At 40.2% G+C, this 24890-nt stretch overlaps 3 protein-coding genes and 1 long non-coding RNA gene across 8 annotated transcripts in view; 2 read left to right on the top strand and 2 right to left on the bottom strand.

Moving 5' to 3' along the window:
• Positions 1-1501: 1501 nt before the first annotated feature.
• On the bottom strand, positions 1502-5370 carry LOC105279824 (Krueppel-like factor 16). Its single transcript, XM_011339872.3, has 3 exons — positions 5118-5370; positions 4237-4431; positions 1502-3734 (listed from the first exon to the last, which is right to left on the bottom strand). Exons 1-3 carry the CDS (start codon positions 5169-5171, stop codon positions 2826-2828), a joined length of 1158 nt encoding a protein of 385 aa, XP_011338174.1. The 5' UTR covers positions 5172-5370; the 3' UTR covers positions 1502-2825.
• A 627-nt stretch (positions 5371-5997) lies between these two features.
• LOC105279825 lies at positions 5998-7397 on the top strand. Its single transcript, XR_894018.3, has 2 exons — positions 5998-6510; positions 7143-7397. It is a non-coding gene; the product is annotated as an uncharacterized LOC105279825 (long non-coding RNA).
• Positions 7398-9982: 2585 nt separating this feature from the next.
• LOC105279826 (endoribonuclease LACTB2) lies at positions 9983-14397 on the top strand. 4 transcript variants are annotated; one of them, XM_011339876.3, is made up of 4 exons: positions 9983-11754; positions 12388-13024; positions 13335-13464; positions 13971-14397. In XM_011339876.3, exons 1-3 carry the CDS (start codon positions 11534-11536, stop codon positions 13461-13463), a joined length of 987 nt encoding a protein of 328 aa, XP_011338178.1. In that variant the 5' UTR covers positions 9983-11533; the 3' UTR covers position 13464; positions 13971-14397. The 4 variants fall into 4 exon arrangements, 3 of the variants coding, with proteins under 3 accessions (XP_011338178.1, XP_011338177.1, XP_011338176.1); XM_011339875.3 differs by having other exon boundaries at positions 9985-11754; positions 13601-14397; XR_894019.3 differs by having other exon boundaries at positions 9986-11754; positions 13335-13881; positions 13971-14396.
• LOC105279827 (nuclear factor of activated T-cells 5) overlaps positions 14070-24890 on the bottom strand; it is a 28064-nt gene continuing 17243 nt past the window's right edge. For both annotated transcript variants that reach the window (XM_011339878.3, XM_011339877.3), the window contains exons 2-10: positions 23705-24015; positions 22580-22880; positions 20618-21130; positions 19947-20396; positions 19014-19595; positions 18476-18850; positions 17867-18243; positions 17359-17733; positions 14070-17130 (exon numbers count right to left, since the gene is read on the bottom strand). In XM_011339878.3, coding sequence (XP_011338180.1) covers positions 16528-17130; positions 17359-17733; positions 17867-18243; positions 18476-18850; positions 19014-19595; positions 19947-20396; positions 20618-21130; positions 22580-22880; positions 23705-24015 — 3887 coding nt within the window. In that variant the 3' untranslated portion in view covers positions 14070-16527. The remainder of the gene's footprint in view (positions 17131-17358; positions 17734-17866; positions 18244-18475; positions 18851-19013; positions 19596-19946; positions 20397-20617; positions 21131-22579; positions 22881-23704; positions 24016-24890) is intronic.

Below are 24890 nucleotides of genomic sequence, written 5' to 3'. Positions count from 1 at the left end.
TAAGTGTTTGCGCTCGCATTGGCGAGTGAAAAATAAGTTGTCGCGAATAATATTTTCACCTGCGGCGAAGGAAGCGCAGCGAGTCGTCCGAGGAATCTTATCGGTGTCGGCGACCTCGTGAGGTATATACATGTCTGGCGGCGATTGTCTCTGCCTGGCTGCGACGACTGTGCCAAATTGCGATAATGCGCGCAAATAACATTTTGTAAATTGCGTCAACATTTAATTCGTGGCTCCAGCAACCATGTTGCACATGTCGCGTCTGCATGTCAATAGAAGATTTCGCGTTCGTCTGCGTACAGATTAACATACTTCTCGTTAAATTCATTTATGCTATATTATAATGTAACGAAATATCAACGAATTCTAATAATTACTAATTCTAGCAATTAAAGATAAAAATTCTAAAAACTTCCATTAAAACACATTAATTATTAACTCGATATTTTGAACATTATATGTCACTTATTTGTTCCGTAATCAATAGTTTAAAAAAATTCTTCGTTTCAGCAAGAAGCTATAAAGAACGACTATAAAAATTTCATTCTGATTGTCTAACATCGTTATGATAATTGTATTTATCTTTTATCCGCTTGGATGATAAAATTTTCTTCATTTCTGACCGAATACGTGTTAATACAAGTATTATATTATATTTAGGCGACACACGCGAACGATTACATGTTCGATTGATTCTTATCGGAGATAAGACGATATCACGCGTGTAAATACCTCACGCGCGTTTGATGGGAATTTTCCGAGAAATGATCCCAATGATCTTATAAACACAGCATTCTAACAAGGCCTCTTTTCACGCCTCGTGTCCCTATCGTGGCGTATCAATGGGATATTAAAGTTTCAGACCTTGCACAAGAGTTTACTTAACGCTTTCGCCATGTCAGAAGCGATTTCCATAAACGTAGGTTGCGGGAAGGCGTATATTTCCTTGAAATCTCTTCTGTTCTGACATCGCATAACATAGATCCAACGAGAACCTTCTTCAAATCGACGTAGCCGCAATTAATACTCATTATTGGTAATTCTCAGTTTTCCGTAAAAATTTCATGATCTCTCCTTTGCACCGTAACAGCGCGTGCTTCAATTACTTCCCCGAAGTTCTCGCAGAAGCGAAACTGAATCAGACATTTGATGTTCACGTGGATCTTAAACGGCGTGACGCAATGTCATCACTAATCTCTCATATCGCACGCGCGTGCAAACAACCGGATGCATATGGACTTCTCCAGCACAGTTTTCCCTTCGTTATTATCACGAGCCGCGACCTTCCCCACGGCATTTAAATTCGGCTGTGTCCTTCATTTCTATTCATCATTAGCCGTCACAACGAAAATCTAAAATGCGATCTTTCTACAAATGATAATCGAGCGATTTCTTCTTTAAAGTTCTTCAGATTTTCCGATTTTAAAAAGCTGGGAACGTGTCATGAGGATATAAAATATTTGCTTAAACTATTTGCAGGAAAGAAGATGTACTTGTGTGATTTACGAAAGTAAAGTATACAATTTATTTAATTGTAGAAAAATTTTTACAGTTTAACGATACAGTGAAGTCTTATGTCGCCAAGTACAGTTTCCTTACTCGGCCATGGGAGATACATATACATATATACATCATCAGAGGGACGGATTTAAATATTTTTCAAGTTACAATAAATGCAGTCGCGACATGAAACGTTACATAAACTCTGGCAGAAGGAGGTAACAATATTTATATAAATAACGGTATTTCGACGATTTTGCCTCTAAATCCGCCCCTGCATTACTCACATTCAATATGTACAATTAGCAGTCGGCATCGGTCATCTTGCGTAACGGTTCTATACATAAACCGTAATCATCTCATTTTATCATAAATAAATATTCTTTCGCTCTTTTCTGTTTCTCGGTCAACGCGCCTAGACTTGCTATGTACTCGAGAATCCCATTTACCGAGAGTAACTCTCAACAGTAAGCCAGGTAATAGAAAAATCTAAGAGAAACACTCGCATAAGAAAATTATCCACAACGGTTCTTTGTACGTTTTAATATCTCGTAGATCTTTGCATCGTTTGCAAAGAAAATCTCCGACCGGCGAAGAGTCGCATCATTTCTAGAGAAATAAAAATTTGCGCATATTTAGCAATAATGTGACTATTTGATCCGAGCTCGATTCGTTCAACAAGTGATCATACTTCCATGCATTTATTCCGAGCTATTAAAGAGCATACGACCACATTTAGCGCTGAACGCGCGTAGCAAGTATATTCTCGCAAATGACTCTCGCGATAGTAAAGTTCTCGACCGAACAGTACACTAGCCTTCTCACGTGTCACAGATCACAGACACACTTAGGTACTCGATTTGCAGACGACGAAGTCTCGACGACTTATCACCCTCGCCTCGTGGTTTCGCCTCGTGTTCCTTTAAGTACGGCTCGCTCCGTTCTTCAATACTCGCTTAACTTGATACCCTCGATCTCTCTTCCATCGGAATAGCGACCATATGTGTCCACTCGGATCGCTTCGATCGAGCAATCCCGTCGACTTGCGACGTCGATATTAATTCGCTGCCGCAGTTTGTGCTTCTTATCGTATTTAAGAAGCAAGCTTTCTATCATCAGCAGCAAGAAATACTTCCATCAGCTGAGGACTCCGCCTCCCTCGTACTCTGGATGCAACTCTGTATCCTTCTAGTACTCGGCCGCTGAGGAAGCTATCCGCCTTCATCCCCAGTGCCGGAAATCATCCGGGGCCTTGTTTCAAGGCGCACACATGGAGACCATGCGGTACAACTGTTTCAGGCGACTCCAGTCGCGACTGCGCGTCTTCAAGCTGCCAGTTGAGGTGGTACCAGCTGGTGGATCGGCCGCGGCGCCAATACCGGTAGCAGGCTCACTCTCAGGGGTGTCGAGGCCACCTGGTGAGAAGTGATCTGACCACCGACGGTCGACGAGGATGAAGACTTGTCCCGGGCGTGACGTTTCACGTGCTTCGCCAGGTGGTCGCTCCTCATGAACCGCCTCTGGCAAACGGCGCAGGCGAACTTCTTCTCGCCCGTGTGCGTACGCTTGTGCCGCGACAGCTCGTCGCTGCGCGAGAAGCGCCGGTTGCAGTCCTCATAGGGACACGGGAACGGCCGTTCCCCGGTGTGCGTGCGCGTGTGCGCTTTCAGGTGCGACGACTTGAAGTAGTTCTTGCCGCAGCCCGGGTACTCGCATTCGTAAACGCGGCGACGCGTCTCCGTCGCGCCCGTCGCGCTCGTCGTGGTCGTCGCGGTAGCCGCCGCGCTGGCGACCAGCAGAAGCGGACCGGCAGAGGTTCGTGGTAAGACTAGGGGTGAACCCAACAACCCTGCCACCACGATCGGCGCGGGTTTGGGCGCCAAGGGTTGCAACCTTGGTAACTGCTGCGGCGGTGGTTGTTGTTGCGGTTGCTGCTGCGGATAGCTCTCACGGTCGGTGTTCTTGTTGTTCACGATAATTTCCTCCTTGCGCAAACTCATCTTGAATTTTAGATTACGCAGCACGTTCTCCGTTGGAGCAGTCGCGCTCGCTCGCGCGATCACCCGCGGACTGGGCAGCTGTCGCGCGGGCGAGTCACGTGGTACCGGTCGCACGCTGGCCACGGCCGGGCTGGCGAGATTGGCCGGGCTGCAAGTGCCGTCCCGATTGGCGCGCATTATTACCGAAACCCGGGCTGGCTCCGGGCTTGGCGGCGGCGTACCGTCTAGCAACAGCTGAAATCAGAAACGACCTTAAGCCGGAAATTCGTAAACGCAACGTTCTACATTCTAGTCTATTCGGAAATTGTTAATTGTTAATTGTTAACGTAAGAACATTTTGATGCAGGATAGAAATTTGAAGTATTTCATGATCCATTAAATAATGAGTGGCCTGGAAGAGAAGTTATTGAAGCTATTGAAGAACGTCATCGATTTATCGATTTACACATTGCGAGTCATCTGCCCGCAGAATTCGATCTCCGCTTTTTTGGTCAAAAGTATCGTCAGGAGGTACGCCTACTCAAACGATAAAAAGGCCGTACATTAGAGCGAACGACGTTGGGCGCGCACTCAGACGGAGTCGTATCGTAACAAGTCCGAACACGTCTCTTCGTGCCAGTCGATTAAGTCGAGAAGAGAAATCGAAGGGAAATGGAGACGGAAGGAGAAAGGGAGATGAGGAGGGAGAAAGTACGTAGCGGAGTTGCCTGTCGATAAGACTATTTACTTTGTTTACCTTCGCCAGCTCGCATTGTTCGACGCATCGTCGCTTTCGGGGTGGTTCGTCCTCCTCCGAGTCGGAAGGCTGTGGAGTAGGTGGCAGGGCGGGACGAGTACTTGCATCTTCCTCTTCCTTCCGCTCGGGTTTGCCCGATTTGTTTGAAAGCCTCTCGCCCAACAGAGCCGCGACGCTGAACGATAACGGTTCCATCTGCGAAATAAAGGAAAGCATGAGTGCATCATGTATTTTAGCACTTGACTAAAAAGCATTGTCTAATGCTATCGATTGTGTTTGACGTCTATTAGACAGAATTAATCAATCTGAGATGCGGTAAAATATTAAAATAGGATGTAGTTTAGGAAAAATTAAAAGACATTTCCGACAAAATTTGTACACATGAATACATGTTTCTATCGTGAAGATTGTTTATCTATAAACTATAAATTAATTATAAATTAAATTATTGTATATATCCTTCAAAGATTTTATATTTTAGCGTAGTTGCGTTTTTCAAAGTATTTGTTTTTCAATTAATTCAGTAAACTTTCAAAAAGTAAACTTGACTTCACTAGAACGTTAACTTCAAGTATATATCGAAATATACAGTTAATAATAAAACGAGGAACGTTAGAATCAGTTTTATCAAAAACGTGATTAAAACTCGAGAAATAAAATGCGATAGAAATTCTTCGTTTTGTAACTTGTTATTTCTGACATCACCGATTAAAAATTCGAATTTTATCACGATTGGTCACGAAAAGGATGATATGTCCGCAAACAAGAACGCAGGAAACAAACCTCGAAACATATTACGGAATCAAACTCACGAAGGACGTTTAAGTTTCGCGGGCAACGACGGGCGATGTTGTGGCGGTATATTTAATTTTGCCACTTACGTGTTTGAGCTGGGGCGAGGCCGGTGGCGAAAGAGGTGCCTGGTTGGTGTCCATATTCGTGCGGAACACGGACAGTTTGGTAAGAAAAAAAAAAAAGGAAAAGAGGCGCTCCGCTCAAAGTAGCGAGAGAAGCGGAAAAAACTGACGGGCGTACGTACACGCGCCGAGCCTTCCTCGGCAAAAGTGGAGCAGCGAGACCGCGCGCGACGGTCGGACGTCTCGCGGCGCAATGAAGCTCTCTCGGGCTCGGTCGGCGCCGAGTCGGGACGCGCCGACCCGCGCCCACTGCATGTGTGCGTGATCACGCGGCACGCGCGGGCGCGGCCAATCACGGCGAGGGGCTCGTCGGCGGCCGGCCAATCAGCGCGCCCCGGTCAGCCCGCGACCGCGTGATCGCGGGCGTGCTGTTCACGTGCTCCCAGTCTGACTCGGGCCGTGATCGTGACGTCAGCGCGCGTGGCGAACGCGGTCGATACGTCATGGCGTCACGGCGCGCCCCAAGCGTCATGCAGCTCGCGGCCTCCCACCCTCGCCGGCGTACGTCGGTCTCGCTCCGCCGAGCCTTCAAGATCCATCATCTTCTTTCTTCATTCGCACGCCGTGCGACGGCCTCGTCTATTCTTCGTGGACCTCTTCATCCTTTACCGTAAACTTATTCTCCCACAAATACACACGCGCGTACTCTCTGTGTTTTTCTGCCTCGCTTCCCGCTGCTTTTTATTTGTGCGGACGCAATGACCTGTTCTACGTCAAGCTACGTCGTTTCGTAAAGATTGCATATCATATATATTTTATTACTCCATGTCATTATATTATATATTTTGTTGTACCCACCATAGTCGTAATTTGTAATATTATTTTTATATTTATGTTGTTTTGAAAAAAATATATTTTTTTATATTAATTAAATTGCATGACCCATTAGATTTAATAATATATTTTAAATTTATAATTGCTTGATTGCATTTGTCCTTTGTAAGATGCATTTTTAAGATATCGAATAAGCTTTCTTATTTCTTTTTCTTCTCGTTCTTCTATTTCATCTTAGTTTTATTTAGTGCGAAAATGTATTAAAAAATGTGGGCAATAGAGGAATCAACTAATCACAATATTTTTTTCAATCTGATCCACTTTGAGATTTATTATTATTTTTTAACTTACGGCGTACTGTGCGCTCAAGTTTCTTTTTCTTATTCGGGCTTCTCTGCCGATGACTCCTACGCCGCAGCGACACACCCGCATCCGCTGCAATCGGCTTCGACGAGTGCCAAAAAGAGCCCACACGAGTTCCCATTCCCAGATTTACGATCCGTAGAAGCATTTAATGGCGAAGTAAGAACGTATTGTTCTGCCAGTCGCGTAGCGACAAAACAATGACGCATCGAAAAAACGTGTACGTACTGAAATATGCCACGCATTCTCACTGCTATTGCAAAACATGTCCATCACCGAATTTATTATCGTCAATTACGAAGAGAAGAACGATGATAGAATCAAAAACGGCTGACCATTTGAATATTAGAAAGATCAGTAATAAAAGTAATCTTTATCATCTCGATATTAAAAAAATATAGTTATTCTTATCTCCAATATCTCGGTAATCGATAATCATTTATCGCTTTTCCTGCTTTCGAGAGACAAAAATGAAAATAGCAATTTACGAGAGATAGAGACTAGTAATTGAACAATGAGGCACCTGATAAATTGCTCCGCCGATTGATTCTATCATCGTTCTTCTCTTCGTAATTGACGATAATAAATTCGGTGATGGACATGTTTGTCCATCCATGTTGAGTGCGTTGGGTATATTCGATAATTGCAAAGTATAATCAACATATGTCTTTACAATGTATTTCAATATGCAAAAAATAATTCAAAAGCAGTTTTTTGTTGAAATTATGCAGTAAATTCCATTTCAAAGAACGAACTCTTATTGCCGCTTGCTTGTAGGCGACAAACATATTTAAAAAATTTAATGTAATTCACAAAAATTACAAATATACACATTAAAAAACTTTGTCTCAGTTTCAGATACAAATTATTATATCCTTAAAAACAACACAACTAAGTTAAGAGACTGGTGACTGCGCAACTAAACATGAAAATGCAAAATGCCCGTGATTTCCGTCTCACGAAGAAATGACGCAGAAAATCCTTCGACGATAGCGTTAAATATATCAGCCGCCCACTTTGTAAGATGGTTTATTCGTTCTTCGTACACATGTGTATGGGGAAATCCCACGCTGCCCAATAAAGTCTCTTTTCCATGCATACGAATGCACACAATGGCTCGGTAATGCAATAATCGTATTAGGCCAACGCCAAGTTCGCTCACGTTCGTTAGCAACTTTTAGCCTTAATTTCATCAACGTAACGTTAACATTATCTAGGTATAACATAACTTAATAGCTTAATTATCATTGATGCTTTCAGAATCTCATAGAAATTTTAGGTAGAGGAAAGTCCCCGATTATGAGATACCATATCGATTTTGCCGAATGTTAGGAAATCTATAGGCAGAATTTAAAAATGTAATACGTTATCTTGAAGAGAATTTAATAAGCTTAGGTTGGTGAAATGAAACATCTAATTTAAATATTATTTTTTCTGAAAATTAAAAAAATTTGAAAAAAGAGCTTTACGCAAGATCGCGAAAGTATGCTCCTAATATAAGATACCTCGAGAAATCGGTGTTAAAAGTGCAAAATACATCAGTATTGCAAGTGAAAAACTTTATTAGATATTTTTATAAAAATACTGCTGCCACAGCCTTCGCCAAATCTTCACGATTCCACTGTCGACGCTTCCTCGTTTCTCTAATCTCCATAGTCAGATTCTATAAAAATTAAATACACAAAAATTCGTAATATAAATTCGTATTAACTTTTCTTTAACCTTAACGTAGTATTATCTTTCTTTTTATTACACTACATAATCTTCATATTCGAGCAATAATTATCTCATATTAAGAGTACCCTGAATATCTCGTTACACGAGTCACACGCCTAGCGGTTCCGCGATCATGAAATCTAACCTCTACAATTAAGCAATTGAACAAATCGAGTATTTTCCTGTTACTACGATTCTACTCTATCATTGCATACTGAATTTATTGCCAACCATTTCGTTATTATGTAATAAACAAGGTTTAAAGACTTACCTTAAGTTCCTTTGACATGTTCACAATTTCACAAACCTTTTCTTGCAAAGGCTAAACGCAATAACGAACAATGAATTTTTCACTAAATACATTTTACACCAAGAGTAATAAGATCATGGTGGAATTAACAGATGGTGCTCACTAGTTTAGCAGAAACTCCACTATCTCATATTAGGAGCATATCATAATAGGGGATTCTCCTCTGTACTATCGAACAAAGGCGGAGCAATTTATCAGGTGCCTCATTGTTCAATTACTAGTCTCTATCTCTCGTAAATTGCTATTTTCATTTTTGTCTCTCGAAAGCAGGAAAAGCTGTTTACAGTCTCGGGCACAGGAGGACCGTTTAGGAGAATCATGTGGATGATTGCCACAAATCACCGTGTCAAGTACACCGTGACATAGAATCGCGATCAATGTTAATTGGTGTACTCCCGTTATCATCCTTTCGGGGGGATGATAGCATCCACGGCGATCCGGCGCAAGTCGGCGACCTGTGTGTCTATTCCAAAATAAGCTGTTCGTTTATTTCTGGATACCCCATATCTCGTTACTGCTTATCATTGTGTCTCGGCCTGTGGAAGCAATCGCGCAGCGACCGCGAATCAGCCGTCGGGCTCGTGATCGTTGATCGTCGAGTGCGGCCTCCTCGACACTTCGTGGCCGCTATCTGCGAGTTAATGCCGATGCGCAAAAGTGTCGTTGATCTTGTTTTGAAGGCGAATATCAGGCCGCGGGAATATAGTGCGCGAGTCCTTATGATATTGCCGAAATGTTTGAACGACATAGCTAGAATAATTCGATCGTCAAGAATTGCTGCGAAAATATATCGAGAGTGTTGGGATCATCGTAAAGCTCTAAGATCAGGAATGTAAGCTGATCGATGCGCTTACATTAAAAAACCTGCGGTAATTATTAATTTATAGCATATGAAATGATAACATGATATAGCGCTATATAATGTTTAATAATCATTGAAATTTAAATTTAGACAAAATCAAAACAATCTGCCACGAATATGCGTGCCTCTTCGGTTTCATCGTGTAATCATTGAATAGCAATGCGCGCTGAACGGAAATCCGGCTTTGAAACGCGTGCCGTATCCTATACATATCGCGCTTTCATTCAGAGACGATGGCAATCGATGTTTTCGTTGACACGGCGTCGCATGAAATAATTCGCGAGGCAATTATTGCTGTTTAGGCAATGACGCACTTATTATGATCGTAAATCACGAGCGACAGTTTTTTGCCGGAACGGATCACGTGTGTCGGGGCATCGATTTTTAGGGTCGTTCTGATAGGGCTAATCGATCGATCGAATGGTCCGTAGATAAACGTGTTAGTAGGTCAGCGTGGCGAAACTTACGCACATATGATAAAACCAAAATCGCACGCATGCAAATAAAAACTAAATCCTAATCAAGATTGTGTACTTAGTCGGCTCTTCGAACGCCATTAACATCGTGTCTGCTGCCAGTATTGCTTATTTAGTTAATTTATCGTATAGAATTAAAATATGCTCGTTCTTCAACTTGAATATTATATTTAAAATACACTTACAACGAGAAGAAATTGATATACATTATGAAATAATTTTCTACATAGAAAATTTAATTAATGCGCGAGCTTACTATACATATCTTTTCTGATTCACGAAATCACGAAGTTAGACTTTGTAAATAAAAAAATAGTAATATTAAATTACTATTTTAGATGATGACCAAACGTTAGGTTCATTCTGCAGAAATAGTTTTCTATACCGTAATCTCTCTCCGTGCTGCAAACATATATAGCTACGAGCATAGAATTCCGCATTGGAACGCATTTGATACGGAGCGAGCTCGCGTTGCACCGTTCACCGTTCTGTAAGTGTTATGAATACAATGACGAAACGATTTGCGCAGCCCCTTGCACAGCGAAGAATTAACGATACCGTGATTAGTCACGTTTCGAACGTAATGTATACGCAGCCATATATACTGCCAGTACTTTTTATTGTCTACATCTCTTTGTTTTTGCTGCGCTTAAAAAATAATTATATTCATATGTATATTTAAGCCTTGAGAGAGAAAAGAACGAAGATTTAAAGAAAGATAAAAATTCGAATCTTGAAGGACTCAAGTTTCTTCAGCATCTCATTTTACGGATATATATTACTATTATTACTACTACATATCATAGACTTTACAATATTATAATAAATATAATTTTTATTTACTTCTTTATGACACACATACACATACTCCAAATTCAATAAATTCCATAGCTGTTTTTTACGAAGTTTATCACTGCATGAATTTAAAAATATTGGAAATTATTTATGTAATGTAATATTAATAGAGAGATAGAAGATATCTTTTACGATACAGCGATTAAATTCATGAAAAGAAAACGTTCAATTTTTTATTTGCAATTTATAAACACAATTTATGTCACTGCATCAAGTTCTAACACCATATACTTTCGCATTGTATGCGCTATCTGCGGCACGTGATCTCTTTCTTCAATCCACGTGCGAATATGACGTTCTGAAATGAGGTACACGAAGCGCCACCTTGCGCGGTAGGCATAATTCTATTAATTAATTGTTATTAAACCTTACCAACCATAAATAACTTTTTATTCGTAGCAGATAAAACCGTCGATATGACTATAAATCATTGTTATTTATTTTAAATAAATTTTCAGAATGAAGACTATGGCATAATGCAATTTTCTATCGATCCCTTCATATATTAAATAATATGTTACTTGCAAATGCAACTTGCAAATTGTATTCAATCAGTTTCAATCTCGCTACGTGAAAATAGAAAGTTCTTTTCACCGTCACTAAGTTGTACTACTTAGAAATGGAATTACGTTTCATCCAACATGCACTTTTATCGTCTCATTTTGCAGCCAAAGGATAATAAAGATCCCCAGCAGATCTCTTTGCACCTACGAAGATGGAAACTAGCTTTTTGCCTAGGCGCCTGTATCATCGCAACCCTTTTATCAAGATCACCGACGCCTACAGAATGGCAACCCCCATTACCCCGGAGCCTGAGCGCGAGCTGCGTGCAGTCCACTTGGCGTTGCAAATGCTTCGAAACCACTTTGCATCTCTTTTTATTTCAAAGAAGAAAAAGATAGAAAATGTTCTGAAGCATTTCCAGCGCTAAGTGGACCGTACTCTTTATTACCCATTGAACAATGCAAAATACAAAAATGTAGTAAATACTTGTCATTCTGTCAGCATCGGCTAAAGATAACGTATGATACACGAACGTGCAACCGGATCCAAAGTGCGTCTGGTCTTCTTGCTCCTCCTAGTAAATATCTTGCAAGTGAACAAAGTAGAAGTTATTATGACGTCTTTAACGAATTTGCCACCGGTAGCAAGGCTGTCCAGCCAAGTAATTCGTATTTTGGGATGCAACCCTGGAAAGATGACATTGCAAGGAACCAACACTTACCTCGTGGGCACAGGACACAGGTGACAAGTACCAATTAGCAGACAACTTTTTACCTTCATGACGTTTCTCATGACTTGACGTTTTCAAGAGTTATTTATACTGATGTATCCTAAAAAAAGATAAAAACTACCAACTAAACTGTTGTTTCGTCATGTTATGCAATTGTCAATGCATTATTAATGTGATACAAATTAATATTTTAATTGGAAATATTTTAGGTTAAACAGTGTGTCACCTGTAATCGAACAGCTAAATTTGAGAGTTGTCTAAGAAATTCGTTTAGAATTCTGGAAGATATAAGATATATCTTTTTTTCATATAAATACAGTTTTATGGTGACAGGTTTTTTTTTGTAGGTTAGAAGTATCATCCAGCATGTATTCATGCATGTAACGTTGCGCGCATGCGTCACTGAATATATAATTTTTAAATGTCAAGAATAAGATAAAATAATAATAATCTTCTATTAAAAAATCTTTTTACAACACGTCTTGAAATAATTGAACTATTACTGTCTTTATAAACTCTTTTTAATTCACTAATGACATAAAAATAAGAAAACAATAAAATACAAGTTGAATAAATATTCAATATTTTTTACTCGATGAAAGCGAAGTCCTTTTTTAATGAACAAATTATTCATTGGTATACAGACGCGTATTGGTTGATACCGGGGAAAAAAAAACAGCGGACGCTTACATAAAGGTCTTGAACAATGTGTTGACTGAAGAGAACGCAACTATCCAGCACGTGGTGATTACTCATTGGCACCATGATCACATCGGTGGAGTGAAGCCTGTGCAAAACTTGCTGAAGGAATTATTTCCCACGGCTGAATCGCCAATCGTGTGGAAGCTGCCACGATCACAGACCGATCAGGACAGGTCGGACGATGAGACGTCCGTCCAGTGGGAACCCCTGAAGGACGAGCAAGTGGTGGAAGTCGAGGGAGCGAAACTCCAAGTGAAATACACACCGGGACACACTACCGATCATGCCTGTCTGTTGCTGCAGGAGGAAAATATCCTGTTCAGTGGCGACTGCATCCTCGGAGAGGGCACGGCAGTCTTCGAGGATCTCCACGAATACATGCTATCGCTGAAGGAGATTTTAAAGATGGAGCCCAAGATGATTTATCCAGGTCATGGACCGGTCATAGACGACCCTGCGCCACGCGTACAATTTTATATCAATCACAGGCAGCAGAGAGAAGATGAAATTCTGCGGATGCTAGATGAGCAGAATGACAAGCCGTTGACGGAGATGGACATCGTCAAGCAGCTGTACAAAGTAAGCAATAAGGATGATATTAATTAAGATGACTAATTTTCTTGTAGAAATTAAATAGTTCAATTTTAACTACAAATATTATGTAGAATCGATTATCTTTGAGATTAGGAAATGCAAACTGACTCTTTAATCTTTTTGTTAAAAAGAATTCATTAAGTGAAACTTAATTTAACTTAAGAGTTGTTAACAATAATATACATGCTTTTCAAGATACGTTTTTAGGTGAAACTAAAGAGACGATTTTTATAATATTTGTTTTTTAAAGGAATTAATATCTGAAATGAAGAAAAAAATATTACAAATTCCGTAGGAAACCCCAGAGAACCTGTGGCTAGTTGCGGCATATACCGTGGGACTCCATCTTCGCAAGTTGCAAAAAGAGGGGAAAGCACAAGAGGAAAAAACTGGAGGCTGGTGGAGAGTTAAAGGCAAACTATAATGTGAATATACATGATAGACGAAAAACTAATTTTTAGAAAATAAAACTTGCATATTTACATGTTTGAGATAACTGTAATTAAAGCTTTATCAGATGTATAGCTTGATATTTTAAGAAGCAGTGTATGCAAATTTCAGAATTATAAAAATTGTAAATATGAAAGGAGAGGAATCTTAATCCTTTGACTGCGGGCGATCCGAAAGCAACTTGCGCTGTGTATCATCGAGTTGACAGCCGTCGTTTTATATGCAAATTGTCAAGATTATCTTCAAGTGCCAAGAAAAAGATCAAACACCTAAAGACGATGACAATACCCAGCAAACAATCACTATAAGTGTGACAATCGTCAGCTATAGCAGTCAAAGAATTAATTCAAGATCTCAACATGAAGAACTCCGTAACATCTTCTACAAGATCTGTTAAGATTTGAATTTTTAATTATAAACTCAAATCTACATTTAAATCTACATTTTAAAAAAATCTCAATTCTATATCTCCAAATTTCAGAAGAATTCAAAACGAGGAGAATTCCACTTTAAATCGTTGATATGAATTTAAAAAAAAGAAGCAGGTAAATATTACGCGGCCAGCAGCAGGCAACGAATGTCATTGTGAAACATTTATTCAACTCACAGGAGTAAATAATGATACATTGTTACGAATTTTTGTCAAAGTTAGGCTGATAGCTGTTATCATTGATGTGCGTACAGCGAGAAGAGTAGACGTTTTATAAGTAGACATTTTCACGAGGTATATATCGCAAGTGGTACACATCTTCCCTGTTTAGGCAGACCATTAATCATCGCGTGCGACACATTACACACACAACGATCAATATAAAATATATTTATAATATATATATGTATATACGTGTATATACTTGGCTAAGACATGTGTTGTCGCGACAATAAATGTTTCTTTATATTTTTCATTATAAAATCTCTCTTTCTCTCTGTCTGTTTCTCCTACTACTAGCTACGTAATCTTGACGAATATTAGCACCCCTCGTCTTGAACATGCAGGGAACTATCCCGAAAAAATTCGATGTCGCGAGATATAGGTACGCGAGATATCACTAAGATGCAAAGCATCGAGATATGAGAGCTTTAGATTATCGGTGGTTTCAGAATTTTCCAGCACCTAGAGCGTCCGCAAGACCCAGTAACGAATTCAGTAACCTTGAAAAACTTGAATATCCGTTTGGGAATTTTTTCCAAGAGAAAAATTCAGAAATTTGAGGGTGCAAAGTTTTAAAGGATTTGGAAACTCGAAAATGCAAAAATCTGAAGACTTAGGCACTTGTCGATCTGAAGGATCGCGAGACCGAAAAAATCAAAATTTATATTTCTTAGAATTCGAGGATCTATAAAAGAAACTGTAGCAGCTGTCGAAATTTCGCGATACACTTTAGTTATATCCAGCATATACATGTAGTAATTGTATGGACATATATCCTTAATAAGCTCACTTTTTTTACTTAGTTTCGCCCCTCTACTCTCTCTTTGGATAAACGTAAAAAATATATATTTATATATATATATATTTTTATATACTATTTCTCTCAACATACAACATGATCTCACTCTCTCTCTCTCGCTCCGTCATTTTTATTCTTCTATCAATTAATAATAAACATTAACACAATCACATATATATATATATGTGATCCAATTATTATCATCCATATACTAAATAACAAAAGAGAAGAAAACAAAAAAACTTCAATTACTGAACAATATACATATTCTATATATATATATATATATATATGTATGTATATGAAACATACTTGAGAAGTGTATGGAAACTACAGCGACAAGATGATGTATTTTTCTGTAATGAAATCAAGTCAATAATAATAATAACAACAAGAGCATAATCAATAACTCTTTCATAGATACCAAACTACTGATTAATTAATCCTACAACGCTACCACTGGACCCCGACGTTAAATGTTTGGTTTCACATTTGAGGTGTGTTTAAAGATTAATTAATTAGCTGAATATTCAAAAGAGCGAATTATTTTCGCGTTATTTGCGTCATTCTTCTGAAAATCCTTCAAATAAAAGGGGATCTAGGATAGATCAAAATAGGACTCAATATAGTTTGCGACGTTTGAAGGCACCTATTACTTGTCGAGAGGCGTCGCTGGAGATAAATAATGAATTGTCAGTAGAATTGATCATTCAAAAACGATAAAACGTATAAGAAAGGAGAGATGAAAGAGAAAAATATCTGAACTGTCGCGCTTTCTTATGCGCCCGTCTTATACTTAAGCGTTAATGATTCTTGATCCGTTACGAGCTGCTGCTGTTGCTACTGCGGACTTATTTCTCCTTCGTGAATCATAAAATGATCCAGAAGTATCTCCGAAAACTTTGAGCTGTGAAACAATTTGTTACAACGCTTCGAATAAGAAACTATATAATGACTCGCAAATTTTACAAGCGCATAAAACGAGTTATTAATTACAAGTTATTAATTAAATTAAGAATTGATTAATTATTAAGGAAAATTACAATTAAGATAATTACAAATCAAAGACCAAACTCCAAAGAGATAAAAAAAATTCGAGTCTAAAACTACGAAAGAATACATTAGATATTTAAAGAAATCCACACGCTTCACGGTTTAAGAACTAAAAAGAATCTAGAGATTTGCTGAGCCTCAAAGTTGACGCAGTACTTCTGTCTTTTCCTCTTGCAAGAGTGTTTTCATCGTGTTACAAATGTGGCACAGAATCGTCAGCATCGAGTGATCTTGATCTCTCAAGATTAATCCTGAATAGTAATAGACATCAGATAATGCAGATGTCCCAAGAGACTTGGTCGTAACGTCCACATAATAGACATTCTAATTGTTCGAGCGTTCCCGAATCTTCGTATTCTACATTTAACTAATTGCAATCATATGCGACTCTAAAAAAAACTCAATGCAACGTGCGAGATGCGAGCAAAGTTCAAATACAAAATACGAAGATGGGCTTTAACGACTTCCGCGTCATTCAGAACAAAACCATCACTGAAAATCATCCTTCCGTCTCTCGCGAGATACGCGGAAGTACTACAAGAGGAATCCACTTTGCGGAAGTTGTTCGAAGCAGCTAGGATTGATGTAACTCAGGAGATCGTGTTCCGACATGGAGGTGAGCTCTTGAGGCAGCATTCCGTCCTCCGGTTTCCTGTTGGCCGCGCTGGCTGCAGCGGGATTGGGAATCGGGGCGTTCACAGCCTGGCGGTTCGGAGTGACTGGCAGCGCGACTGTCGGTGATTTGCTGGCAACCTGCTCGACAATATTGTTCGGCGCTGAGGGAGACTTCGGTAAAATCCCTTCCATCGCGTTGTTCATCAATTGCGCGCTCTGAGTCGCTACACTGTTCAGAATATTCTTCGTGGCGATGATCGCGTGAGCGGTGGTAGTGGTAATCGGCCGATTGTTGATGATGGCCTTCGTAGCGTTGGCTATCACGTTATTGATGGCTTGCTCCGCTGCATTGGTTAAATTACGTTGAGAGGGTTCCTGGGCAGCCCCACTGGCGAGGGCGGAGCTTGCTTCAGCTACAAAGCCGGCCGGCTGATTCAACATGGAACCGATGTCTTGCTGAACAGCCTGCTGCATAGCCTGGGCTGCTTGAACCTGCTGAACAGCTTGCTGCACCGCTTGAACCTGAAATATTTATTGTCAAGTTTTATTGCAACTGATTTAAAAGTCTTATTACAAATAATGGTAAATAATTTGGAGATTTTGAAAGTTTGGTTGTAAAAGTTGTAAAAACTCCAAGCTGTTTAGTTTATATATAAAAATTTCGTAACTCCAGAGAGTTGAAACATTTAAAAGTCTATATAATACAATTTATTTTTATTATAAATTAAAAGGAAAAGTAGGTAAAATCACCTGTTGCACTACTTCTTGTGTTGCTTGCTGCACCGCATGTTGCACCACTTCTTCAGTCACTTGCTGCATAGCTTGCTTCACCACGTGAGGCCCTTGGCCTTGCTGCACAGCTTGCACTTGGTGTACAGCTTGCTGCACTACTTGAGCATGCTGCACGACTTGATGAACCACTTGCTGCTGAGCTTGTTTCACAGCTTGGACTGCCTGTTGATGCACTTGCGCAACGACTTGCTCGACCTGCTGTTGCGCTTGTGCCACTACTTGCTCCACCTGCTGTACTTGTTGCTGCATTGCGACCACATCTTGTTGTGTTAGTGCCTGAATTTGCTGCTGCATGTGATCCGCTGCGACTGCCGGTATTGCGTTGCCAGCAACCTGAGAAGATGGAGAAAAATTCTTGTTTATTGCTTATTTATTTAATTTAATTTAATTCACATTTTAATTTCTCTATCCAATTCTTCATATTTTATCTAATATTCTTACATAAACAATGGAATTCCGTAATTACCGAAGAATTCGACGTAGCAGTTGCTGCATTGACCTGCGTTTCTGGCAGTTGTGGTAATAGTGCCGCATTAATAGTAGTCAGCAGCTCCCCTGTTTGCTCCACCGTTGTCGTAGGTACTGTCGCTGGCGGTACCGCAGGCGCACCTGTAGCAGTTGCCAGTGGCTGCACAGTTTGCGATGGAATCAACGCTTCCAGCAGCATCGTTTTCACTGGAATCGGTGGGCTGGCTCTGGTCTGCTGACCGCTGCCGATCGTCTCGTGTTCCGTTGTCACGTGGCTCAACATCGCAGTGGGATTAGGGTTTACCGAGCGCAACGGGGAGACCATTTGTTCAGCTGCAGAATTTACTAAGGCGTCCAATTTCACTGGATTTTGTCCTAAAAGTGATATATGTATATTAAATATCTATATTAAATATTTTTAATTATTTTTAATTATTTATTTTCTTTTACGTTATATAATATACCAATTGTTATATTATCCCAAGAAGTGTTAACAATTTATAAATCCTTCATTTTTAATTATTTTTACTTATATGATTTTTAGGATTACAAATAGTAACCGTGGTTTTGCCTAAGTAATAAAAGGCAAAACTGTTTGTCATCGTACCTGTATTGCCCAGAATTACCGGAGGAGCTGTCGGTTGCTGAGCACCTCCGGAAATAATGGAGGCTCGCTGCTGCTGAATGGCGAATTCGTTTTCTGGATTATCGGGCTCCTCGCTGGTGGCCACCGAGGACTCCATATGATTCAGGTACTTCTCTACTACGTGACTGCTCGGCGCTGATAGCGGTTGCGTCCCGGAAGCACCAGTGTAAGTTGATAATGTATCAAAATCTGATTGGTGATGCTTCATGCAAAGATCCATCACGCCAGCACCCTGAAGCGTAGCGCCATTAGAGTTGTTCTCCGTTGGCAAGACACTATTGGCATCCTTGAGATGATGAGGACTGAGGACTTGCACCTGAGCTGGCTCGTGCATGCCTATAATTAATAATAAAAAACAATATTCAATTTAATTTCGCAATTAAAACTGCAAGCTGAAGACTTTACCAATCGAAAATAAAATAATTGGAATTTGATTGACTTCATCGACTATCTTGTACTCTGTTGAATAAAGCATTGTTCGAACCTACGCTATACCCACCTCCGAATGAAGTTGGATGATGTGCAGTCACCAGTGATAGCGGATTGCGTATCAAATCGACTACTCCGAGAAGACCGCTCACTGCCTCTTGCACAGGACTGTTACCAGCTGTTGCGACAGTTCTGATGATGTCAGCTTGCGATGATGCAGTCTCCCTCGAGTTCTCATTGATCAGCTGCTGAAGAGGAGAAGTGACTGTCGTCGATGGATTCGCGGCCGTTGTCGGTGCCGGATTGCTCTGCATGCTGTTCTCGCTCAGCATACTGTTTTCGCTATTTTCATCTAGCACTTCTGTCTTCAAGTTGTCTGGCAGGATCAACTGAAGGTTCGACGAGGATCGTCGGCTCATCAGAGGGTTTGTCACAAGCGCTGGAGGCGGCATCATAACATCAGGAGGTGAGTTCGGATGGCAGTTGGAGGACTGTGAGGTCCACATCATCACAGGAGTCACCTGGGATGTTTCCGCTGCTGGCGGTGGACTGGGGTCGTTCTTCAGAGTTTCTGAAGAGGTAGTTTGCTGCGATTGAGCCTGAGGATTCGTTAAAAAGCTCGCTGGCCCCGCGGCTGCTTGCGTAATTAGAGCTAGTGGATATTAAAGAAAAGTGCTTTGTTTTTAAAACAATATTTGGTAATTAAATATAAAGGCAAATATATTTAAAAAATAGAGAGTTATGGAAAATTAAGGATTTAGAAATATAATTAACATGTAGAAATATAAGAATCTAAAATTTCAGACTTAAAGATGTAAAATTTAAGAAATTTGGATTAAAAAGAAAAAATCTAACAATTCAAAAATACAATTGAAGCAATTGAAGGATGTAGTTACTTAATAATCGAAAGATTTAAGCAATCATTTAGCGAATGCGATATCATTCTGCTAACAAAGATAAGATTCGGCAAGATTAATGTTTACTGATTCACGACGAAACTTACTGCTGGATGCTACGCCTGTGGCCAGCGACGTGGCAGAAGACGTGACCAGGTCGCCATTCGTTAACGGTGGAGAGAGGGATTCGACTTTGCCTATGGACGGCTGCGGCGGGGTAGAAGCAGCCGTGTAAAGAAAAGTATGTGGTTCGCTCGTCTTCCCGGAAGACACGGCGTACAGTTTCAAGCTGACAGTCTCCGTAGGTGACAAATCCTGCCTGCGGTAAGCTGGTACGACGCATACCAGATGCGCCGGATGCAGATACTCCTTGTCTGGCAGCACGGTACATTCCCAATGCGGTTCCAGGCTACTCGATAGGTCATCGTTGTCCAATTGAAAGACTACACGAGTGTCCTTTAAAAAGTTTTTACCCAGAATAATGAGCTCTAGTCCACCGGTGCACGGACAGGACGTTAGGGACTTCTTGCAGATCTCCGGAATTCCAGGTGGTTGAGCTATAAACACATCAAGTTTGATGATGGAAAAAAATATGAATAATCTGTGAGCATTCTTGACTATAAATCGGAATACGATTCAATTTATAACTCCAACCAATCTTTTTTTTCTTAGTCTTGTTGCATGGTCTTTCTTTTGTCTACTGTTTAAAATTAGAATTTATAAATTTAAAATTAAAATTACAATAACCAATCGATTTCTACTATTTCGATCAACTCACTGCAGACTATCGGCTGCGAGCAGACTTGCAATGTTTCCGTAGTCCCATCGCTATGCGTGATGGTTGTGCGGAAGACCATGCGGCATCGCGTGGATTTTTTCTTGTTTCTTCCCTGGAGGAGCCCGGTCTCCTGAGGAAATCTATGCTCCACATCAACATTACGCTCCTTCAGGATCCCCACGCAGTCGCAGGTGACGTCTTTGGCAGGATCCATATCAATCTCTATCACGATCGTGCCATCAATCTTCCGCTCAATGCAAGGTGTCGAGTTTTTCCCGCTTACTCGGCAAGCCTGATAGAACATGTGAGGTGCCACCCGACCTAGATCGGTGCCAATGAACACCTGCAGCGTCGCTGGTTTATCGTAACCGATCAGTTGGACGATAGGAAACCCATTTCCACTGCGGTCCTTCACAGCCCCTCGTGAGCCCTCTGTTTGGTAGCGAGCTCGATGCTGTTGTTCAGGTTGGCAGACGATCTGCAGTTGAGTCTTGCCATCGGCGGAGATATTGGCTGGCGATCAGAAAAGAAGAACGTAAACAATCTTGGATCAAGATCCTGAGTTTATTTGGAGAGTGCGGCAGACTATCGGAGTAATTTATGGAATGTGCAGGTGCTAGTAAATAGAGTGCCGCACGGGCTGGGTTGTCGAGATCTTTGGATAGTAGAATGTTTACCATTGAATTGTTGGAAGAAGGCCAAAGTAGGGCAAGTATATCACGTTGGAGCCAGTCCAATAGTAAATTAGACGTATGACAAATTAGCTTTGCTTGACTATTTAAAAATCTAGGCGATAAAAGCTCTTCAGTCTTTTCTGAATAGAAATTTTAGATTTTGGAATTTAAATTAGATCTTAGATTGAACCTCAAGTTAAATTAAATTTTGGATCCAACAGATTGAGATTTCAAAACTTTGCCAAACTGGAAATATACATTTTAAACAGAATTTCTAATAATAAAAATGTTGAAGATTGAATTTTGAAGATGTATAGCTCTAGAAACTAAACATTTTAAGTTTTGAGGATTCGAGACTTTAGAATAAAATATGTAGTTTGCATTATCATCAATAAGTATTATCGTGAATTTATTTATACATTATAAGATATCATTAAGCAATACGACACGGAATTATGAACCATTCTTATCATCTAATCGTTCATGATGAACCACATTGCTCCATCATTCACAGATTATAAATATTGGTCACAGCCATGCTCATCTGACTCACATTTAGTATCAAAAAACGGGATATCGAATTTCATGTTACATTAACGTCTTTTTCCGTATTATCGTGAGAAAAAAAAAGAAAGAGTGTCGGCACCCAAACCAAAAAGAGATAGCTTATCATTGACGGTAAAAGCAACGAAGTAAACAATTTCGCCGGAAATAAATCTACCCATGAAAATGCTCTTGTTGCAAAACATTGAAGGAGAGAGAGGCTTCTGTGATTCGAGATAATGAACATTCGATTCTTCCCTCGCTCTCTGGCAAGACAACGTTCCCTCGTCTAAGAGGAAACTAACTTTGCGCTTTATGATATGTAATAAAGTATACGAGTCTTTTGTTAACACAGTCGGACCTGAACATATTAATACTCATACATACAACGTAGATGTTCAGTATTGATAAGAGAAATCGTAAGATTCAAAATTTCATATGATTGCATCAGCTGCAGATCGTACGATGAGATCTATATTTTGTAACAGGATATAAGCCATATCTAGTTATTCTGCTTAATTAAACACGGTGTGGAGCTAAGCATGTGTGATGGGCCAAAGATCTAAAAGTTCAAGAATTCAAAGCCTAGAGTAATCTAATTCGGACAATCTAAAATCTAAAAGTTTGAAAAATCAAGATATCGAAAAATCCCGAAATTCACTAAAAATGATTCGGTGAGAACTTGTACTGTTTTCACTTCATCATACATTTCTATTATATAATATAATAAAATATAAATACATACATAGTTGTGAAATGAGGGTAATAGGTCCCTGGTGAGCCTTTTTAGCCAAAACGCCCATGGCTGGTCGAGGTCTGGTGATTCCTACGATTCTGCCCACAGAATTGCCGTTTCCGCTTCCAGCTCTACCACCAGATATACCTCCCAAACCGATTCCGTTGACAGTAGTTCTAGTCGTTGTGGACTTGTTTTCAGGACTGGATCCAGAAGCAACTTCCGGAAACGCGAAGTTTGCGTCTTCGGATTCCAACTTGATGTCCATCTTCCTTCTCTTCGAGTCCTCCTCACCAGCGCCGTTCCAAAGCTGATAAAGGAATAATCGAATTAATCAATAAATGATGTCTTGTTAAATATCTCTTAAGTAATCGACAAATGCAAAAATGCAAACGTCTTTATAAACTACATAAGAAATTTTCAAAACTCCTTACAACTTTGTTACACTATTTTAATAAATATCTTATATTAAATCAATATAATATATTAATAAAATTGTTCTTTATTATATAACTACAAATGAGACTATGATGGCACTCAATTATTTTATATAATTATAGAAAAATTATTAAAATTATTTTCATAATTTAATGTTGTAAAAAAGCAGTTTAACATCAGTTTTTGCTCGATATTATGGAAAAAAATCATTTTGATCGCTGTAAACGACACATCCCGCACGCATAGGCGGTCTATGTGCTTAATTTAATTTAACAAATCAGAGCTCGACTGGGTTCAACTACCGAGCGGTCGGCGATCTCCGATGATGATATTGATGACGATCACGCGTATCCTCGTGAACGTGTTAAGTAACTTCATTTGGCTTTTAGACGCGCTTCTAATAAGAGGGTGAGTCAGGGACCTAGCCGCAACAAAAATACGCAAAATGCAACCATTTCTCCTTATTAGTCTTCATCTTTTCATCTTTTAGCAAAAGAGAAAGAAAAATCGGAATAAATCGCAAATAATAATTATATTCGCAATAGATCGGAACTTTATAGAAAACACTACAAAGAGAGAACTGTAAACAGTTTGAACGACTAGTGATGTTGATTGAACCGAATAAATCGAATTGAATGAAATTGCTTGGTCAAAGACTTGAGAGAGAGTTAATACTTATCACTAGAATATACTAACATTGACGTTGTTGGAGTGCTGTTGACGTTCCTCGGAGCCAAGGCCGGAGTCGTTTGAATTTTCGTCTTGTGTCGCGCCAATCCTAAGTCTGTAATCATCCGAATTTCTTACGGCGACGCCACCAAAAGACGATAGTAGTGTTCTAGATTGTTGTTGCTGTTGTTGCTGCTGTTGTTGCTGCTGCTGCAGCTGCCGCTGTTGATGATTGATCACCCTCCTAGTCGCGGGATGAGCGCGATTACTTGCGGTTGCGGTGCTCCTTGAGAGCGATGATGTCGTCACCGTTGACGATGTGCCGCCTGCATTGCTACCTGCAAAAGTAAATCACTTTTATTTCGATATCGCAGTAATTGGAGTAATTAGATTTTTTCAATCGTGGCACGAAACGAAGAAGCTTTCAATAATTAAAACAATTCCTCAAGTCTTCGCAAACCACCTCCGTAAACTTCTGAACTTCTGAACTTCAGAATGTCAGATCAAAATAAATTCGCGAGTTCTCCAGAGAGAATTAGATTTCAAAATCCTCAGAAATTCTCAACATCCTGTGAATCCTCATATAATCCTTCCGAGATCTTTACACATTATTGGAAACTTAAATTCTGGGAATTCCTAAAATGGATCACTATTCTTTCAATCATTCATATTATTATAATTCTAAGACGCATTAGGAATCTTCAGGTTTCCATGAATCACGAAATCCTGATAGATGAAAATTGATTCCCAAACCTTTCGCAAAGTTCCCTTCCTCCGAGACCATATTCCAGAGGATGTTCCAACGCAGTCTTTCTTTCCCTCCGAGCGATACGAAACACTAAAATTATACTGGCAACAATATCGCGGTTGCATTAAGCATTGCCATTATCCGATCGGTGAAAAATCGTATAATATCCGCCGGAGGCCGCGGTCCTCCGACCCTCGGACCGCTCGTTGCCAACAAGGCCGAACACCACGGGTAGCACAAACCGCCATTCAGCGCAACATTGATAGACCAACTCTCGATTTACACATCGAGCATGAGGTGCCGGCGTGTGCATCGTCGGGGAACGATAAAGGGGGAAAAATACGAAACACACGAGCCGGCAAAAGAGGGACAAAAAGACAGGGATGACGACAAGCGGGGGAGCGAGACGAAGGAGGGAGAAGAGGCAGAGCAATGTCGGGCGATCTATCTATAGATCACCTCGAC

This window comes from Ooceraea biroi, chromosome 7, assembly GCF_003672135.1.
Source record: "Ooceraea biroi isolate clonal line C1 chromosome 7, Obir_v5.4, whole genome shotgun sequence".
NCBI classification, from domain to species: domain Eukaryota; kingdom Metazoa; phylum Arthropoda; class Insecta; order Hymenoptera; family Formicidae; genus Ooceraea; species Ooceraea biroi.
Note: the sequence above shows the minus strand (reverse complement) of the source record. Positions and strands in the feature narration are given on the sequence as shown.

Coding starts and splice junctions, on each gene's coding strand:
- LOC105279824 (XM_011339872.3), bottom strand. CDS start 5,171: ATGGACACCAACCAGGCACCTCTTTCGCCACCGGCCTCGCCCCAGCTC. Junction 4,432..5,117: donor CCTCGCCCCAGCTCAAACAC/GTAAGTGGCAAA, acceptor TTTATTTCGCAG/ATGGAACCGTTATCGTTCAG. Junction 3,735..4,236: donor AACAATGCGAGCTGGCGAAG/GTAAACAAAGTA, acceptor TTCTGATTTCAG/CTGTTGCTAGACGGTACGCC.
- LOC105279826 (XM_011339876.3), top strand. CDS start 11,534: ATGATACACGAACGTGCAACCGGATCCAAAGTGCGTCTGGTCTTCTTG. Junction 11,755..12,387: donor CTCGTGGGCACAGGACACAG/GTGACAAGTACC, acceptor ATTGGTATACAG/ACGCGTATTGGTTGATACCG. Junction 13,025..13,334: donor TCGTCAAGCAGCTGTACAAA/GTAAGCAATAAG, acceptor CAAATTCCGTAG/GAAACCCCAGAGAACCTGTG.